The sequence below is a fragment of the Solanum verrucosum genome, unplaced genomic scaffold, assembly GCF_900185275.1.
Source record: "Solanum verrucosum unplaced genomic scaffold, falcon-dt-bn FXZP01000048.1, whole genome shotgun sequence".
In the NCBI taxonomy this organism is placed as follows: domain Eukaryota; kingdom Viridiplantae; phylum Streptophyta; class Magnoliopsida; order Solanales; family Solanaceae; genus Solanum; species Solanum verrucosum.
The window spans coordinates 216,852-222,823 of record NW_026020157.1 but is presented as its reverse complement, the minus strand read 5'-3'; the positions used below and the strand labels follow the sequence as shown (position 1 = coordinate 222,823).

Here is a 5,972-nt window from a genome sequence, read left to right as displayed (position 1 = left end):
CTAGTCTCAAAAAGTTTAAATATGTTGACAAGTCTCAAAGTAGGGAACATTTGTAATCATTTAAAATTTATTAAATATAAAATTATAAGATTATTTGGATTATATTAAATTTATGAATAGATTAGTTCAATTAAATATTGTAGATTAACAAAATTGGGTTAATTATTTAAGTTCAATAAATATATATGTGATATAAGAAGGATAAAATGGAAAATGCATTGAGTAAAAAGGGGAGTTTGATTATTATTCAAAATTAAGAGAAAGTTAGATTTTTAAAGCAAAGTTAGGATTTACCCAAAAATTTAACCCAATGTGTGAGAAATTTAAATAGTAAAGTAGTAACCTCAACAAAGTCCTGAAATGGCCAATGATTGGTTACAAAACAGACATTACCGAAATGGCCGCTTGGCCATTAGTATTCTATGCAAAACACTTTAACCAAAAAGTAAATTATTTTCCTTTTTTTTCCATTTTTATATCTACCCTACCGAAATCCATTTTGATTTTTGGTAAATGTCCTCTTGTATATTCAATCTCTGTTTTTTTTTTGTTTGCAGAAGTTTCGCTTTTATGTTTGTAATTTACATTTATTTACTTTCAAATATGAAACTACTAGTTACTAAGATTCCAATGAAGGTGCTACGGATTTATTAGGTACTTTCATATTTCTTTTTTCTCTTCAAGTCTATTTGAAATATGAATTTTGTACAAATCTACAACCTGTGAAATTGTATCCAATAATATTATGTTGTTTCTCTGTCTCTCACAAGCACATTTGATTTGGAGGTGAGTAGATGTTTTTTTTTATAATCCTGGTGTTCAAGCCACAAAGAAATACACCTATTTTATTGTTTACAGAATGGTAGTTTATGTTATGTATAATTTCAGTCTTTAAGTTATATGAACGTTAATTTGGGTTCACAAATTCAGAATTTGAAAATAACTTTGTTACTCTAGAGTTATACGGGGTAAAAGAAAGGATAATCAAATGATTCATATAGCTGACGAGAACTAGTTTGAGATTTAGAGGTAGAAAGAGCAATGGAAAACCATGAAAATGTTAATTTATTTTGTGTAATTTAATGTTTTCCCATATAATGTCAAAGTCACCTTCTAATTGCCATTTTTGGTGAAACGAAATTGGTACGTTTCATGGGACTTAGTATGAAACCGGCACACCCAAAGCTCTAGCTTAGTGATCGATGCATTTAGTGAAAACCCTTTGGAAACCAGGGTTCAAGTCTAGACGAGTGATAGTTGCTCATCTGATTAAAAGTTTAGAGTTATGCGGTACATGTTTTTGTTGGAAGCAACAATTACCTAGTGAGTAGGTCTAGTGCATGCAAGCTTGCTCAGGCACCATAATTATGAAAAATGATGAAACTAGGAAAATAGCATTGAATAATAATCATACATGTTTTGTTGAATGGTCGTCATTTTACAGGAGAAGGATTTGCTTGACTTGTCGATACCATTGAAGAGTTGTGAAATAAAAAATGGAGAATGTGAAGGGCGCAAGGCAGCATTCTGATTCTCATTTATCAGCTTCGTCGTCCTCTGATTCATCTCTCGAACTAAGTACTCATCCAAAGGAGTCTGTATCTACCAAGCCTGAACAAGACGATGCTTTTGTGTCTGCGACTCCAGCAGCCTTGTCTTCCCCTGATGTTTCTTCTCAAGCACCTCAATGGAGCATGATAAGTTCATCTCCGCGTGAAGAAACAGGAAATCCGTTATTTCCTCAAAATGTTGAGGCAATGAAATCCCCTCCGTCTATGGATCATCCTCCAGGTTATGATCCTAATCGTATTCCAAAATCCATATTTTCGAGCAAGCCTACGACCACAGACTGGAGTACTGCTTCAAATGAGTCGTTGTTTAGCATTCAGATGGGAGCCAATAGCTTCTCTACTGATTATTCTAATTACATGTTACCTAAATCAGGAGAAGTCCCACCTGAGGAATGGAAAAATTCAACAGCCAATCCATATTACACATCCGAAATTAAATCCAATGAAAATAAGAGTTTATCTTCCCCTCCTCTCCGCCCTCTTATGGAAGATAACGATGGAAAAAGTACAAGACCTTCCGAATTAGGTCTTGGTATACAAGAGAAGAACCTCAAAGAGGAAAAAACTGTGAATAATATCATACAAAAAACACCTATTAATATCGACATTGAAGAGCCTACTTCCACCACTTTCAACAAGCCTGATGATAGAGTTATTCCTCCAATTGAGGAAACTCATATTTCATCACCTGTTCATGCTTCTTCACCTTGCTACTCCGAGGCGAGTGGAAACAGCAGCAAATCATTTGTTTTCCCAGTGTAAGATCGATCTTCTTTCAGGATTACATATAGATTTTTGGTACTTGAGCAATTCTGTCCTCATTCGCAATTATGATAAATGCTACCCTTTTGTCAAATAAACATCTAGGACATAAGATTAAAGCATCAACTTATTTTATCATCAAGAAACATAAAATTTTCATTTGAGGTGTTTGTTTTTTTCGGTTCAAATACATATGTACAAGTGTATATGAAATACAGTTGATTGTTTTTTCTACATTCCAGACTAGTAAATGATGGTGGGAAAAGCAACTCGCTGAAAAGTGCATCTGAAAAAGTAGAAAAATCTGAGTCTCAACCTCAACCAGAGTTCCAACCTGATATACAACAACTACAAAAACCATCAGAATCACAGCCTAAAGTAGCAGAGAAAAGTTGGTGTTCATGTTTCACTTGTTGGCCTCGCTGTTGTTGATATATATATATGTTTCCCTGTCGTGTATGCAATGACTGAATTGAGAGGAACTGAAAATTTGGATTATCTTCGTGGGTGAATCTTGAATTAACTTTTGGCACCAAGCAGGCCTAGCCAGTTGCATGACATGAATGAAGTATGCTTTTTGACCTCATCAAGACAGGTACATTTCATTTGGCCTGAGATATCCACAACATGGACGTGGTCGGGTCATTTGAGGACGAAATCCTCCATCTTCTGCAGGCAGATGGGGCAACACCACAACTTCGCTAATTGAATCTATCATTATTTTTATAATTTATCATTGTTGTAAAACACCAGGCTGAACCTATTACTAATTCTTATCTTGTATTGCGTCCGCCACTATATCAAAAAAAGATCTTTAGCAGCAATTTATTAGCTCAATTACCATTAAATATGTATTTTTAGCGGCAATTTGCAATCTTTGTATATGTCCCTAAAGCCTTTAGCGACATTGGATCTAATGACACTCAACTAATGTTGATAAAGACTTTAGCCCTCTTTATTAATGTGTCTATTTATTGCCGCTAAAAGTTGTTATTTTGTAACACACCACTCTAACTCTCCAAGCTCATAGATGCACTACTATATAACAATTTTTTCTGTTACATGTAACTGGTGGATTTTAGCATCGACATACATAGATTCAACTCTATTGGGGCAACAATTTATGTTACTTGTTCAACGTCACATATTTCCTTCATCTGCATACATCTTTTCAAGGCCACTTCTGGTTACAAATCTGCTACACAATAAACATTATTATGTTTAAGTGCATTGGCCAGATATATGATCACTTATTTTCTCTCTGCACGTCATAAAAATAGATTCAACTTATATATACCATAATTACCGTGTAAAGAAATTTTTGTCCATGGGTGAAATTTAACATGTTATAGACTAGAGTTATATGTCTTCTTTTTCAGGATGCTAGTTTCACTTATTATTAACACTTACAAATATTAAATTTTAGGTGGGCTCTATTATACAATATGTATTAAACAACAATACTAATGATGTACAATAACTTTGCATAAATATAAACAATAAAGTTTAAATCATGTAGCAAAAAAAATAAATAGAATTACTAACATCAACATAAATTAATGACCATAAAACATACAAAAATCTATAACAATTGTATGAAATAGAAAAAAAAGAAAATCGAACCGGCTAAATGCACCCCCTTAAGGAAATTATTCCCCTCTAGTATCGATGTTTAAAGGAATAGATTCTCTCAGGATAGAACGATTCAAAAACAAATGGTGTCATTGAGTCATTCAACTTGAAAAAAATACATGAATATTTAATTGAAACAAGCATGTGTTCGTTGTTTTAACTCTGAATGAATCTAAGTGGGCTTAATTGAGTAGTAATACCGTAATGCAAGTTGTATCAGCATGCTAGTATGATGTGTCCTTATGTGTGTCGTGATGCCATGCGTGTTGAGTGATTGCTTGATTCTTTCTTTAATTGATATCTAGAACTTGCCCTCTGTGTGTTGAATGAGTAGCTTGTATGACTTAAGGAAAATGATAGAGACATTTCTTTGAATAAGCAAAATTCTTGACTTTATTGTATGCTTACCAATGAAATTACCCCTAGTAAGCCCTATTGAGCCTTTAGCCTTGTTGTTTGTTAAGCCGCATTATTAAGCCGAAACCCTTTTGATTGATATCAAAGTTTTTGATGCCAATGTAATCCTTAATGCACTATGTTGAGAAGAAAGGTTGAAAATGTTGGAGAACTGAGAAAAAGGGTGGAAATTCTATGTTGTGTGAAAAATAAAAGTATAGAAAAACTCTGTTGTGGCCCTGGTCCTTAATGGACAATGTGCACCTCAACTCAATTATGGGTGGCTAGTTCAGAAGTATGCTTAAACATTGGCCCTGGTCCTACCAAGGATATTGTGCACCTCAATTGAGGGTGGCTAGTGTAAAGGCATATATATATATATATATATATATGAGAAAAAAATGATAATAATAAGGAGCATACTGGGCAGAGCTTGAAATTGAAGAGGGATAACATTCATGAAGTGTGTACTTAGAGGAAAAGAAAATCTAGTGAAAGATGTGTAACCGGTGGAACAAAAACATTTGCATTAGGGAGGTGTAGTCACTAAAGAAATTCAAAATATTTCCTTCCTTACCCTAAGCCGACATTACATCCAAATAGAAGTCCCCTTGATTCCTTGAGAAATATGATGTGAAAGTGAAAATACACTATGAGCAAGCTTATGGTATGTTAAGAGAAGTAAGAACTTCATTTGTGAGAGTGAGTACAATGTTTGAAAAATAGGCCTTGTTTATAATTTGATTGCTTGAGTGAGTATATACTAAACACAAATGAGTGAGGGCATTCATGGCACATGTATGGATTTGTCTAGCTAATTGGTGTGTTGCTATGAGTTTGCATTTTCCCGAAAAAATAATAAAGGAGTCATTCTTTAAGCATGTGTGTTGTAACTTGGTATATCATGATAATATAGTGAAATTGTTGAAGTGTTGCATCCAATGTGAACTGCAAAATCATGTTTAAATATGTTTGGTTGATTTTAAGGTGTGTTGATAAGTCCAAGGGTTAGGAAAAAAAGTTGATAGATAAATATTGTTCGAGGATGAACAAAGGTTTAAGTGTGGGGTGGTGATCTTAGGCATAGTTATATGTCAAAGTTGCCAATATTTGCCCATGATGAGATTAAATTAACGAATAATTTTTAGTCTATTAGCTTGATTTTTGTTAACTTATGATGATTGCACACTAAAATACATGATTAGTTGTTTCAGGAACTTCCAAGAAAATCGGAGTCAATTCGAAGAAAGGAGAAGCAAGGATGTGCGAGACTAAACTAAGTATGGAAGCAGCTAGGAGTGGCGTACTACTTGGCGCGGCGCGCCAAGGCATGAACCACAAAAGCCTCCCTCATGGAGCACTGATGGGCGCGAGGCGCCACATGCCTCACTACAGCCGCACATGTGAGGTGCACTGCCTAGCGTGACATGCCACATGTGAAACCATAGAGTCTTTACCTGGCGCGATGGCTGGCACGGTGCCCCAACCATATTCCAAATTTTCCAGCGAAAATAGATTAAAATAGGATTCCTTGTTGAATTAGACTTTGACCCTAGTTTTTCCAACTTCTATAAATAGACCCCTAGGGCTATTTTGTAGAGGGTTCGACAT

General features: G+C 34.7%; 1 protein-coding gene across 1 annotated transcript; it reads left to right on the top strand.

The window, feature by feature from the left end:
* The first annotated feature begins 1,496 nt into the window (after positions 1 to 1,496).
* On the top strand, positions 1,497 to 2,776 carry LOC125828367 (uncharacterized). Its single transcript, XM_049507681.1, has 2 exons — positions 1,497 to 2,329; positions 2,576 to 2,776. Exons 1-2 carry the CDS (start codon positions 1,497 to 1,499, stop codon positions 2,763 to 2,765), a joined length of 1,023 nt encoding a protein of 340 aa, XP_049363638.1. The 3' UTR covers positions 2,766 to 2,776.
* Positions 2,777 to 5,972: the final 3,196 nt, after the last annotated feature.

Coding starts and splice junctions, on each gene's coding strand:
- LOC125828367 (XM_049507681.1), top strand. CDS start 1,497: ATGGAGAATGTGAAGGGCGCAAGGCAGCATTCTGATTCTCATTTATCA. Junction 2,330..2,575: donor AAATCATTTGTTTTCCCAGT/GTAAGATCGATC, acceptor TCTACATTCCAG/ACTAGTAAATGATGGTGGGA.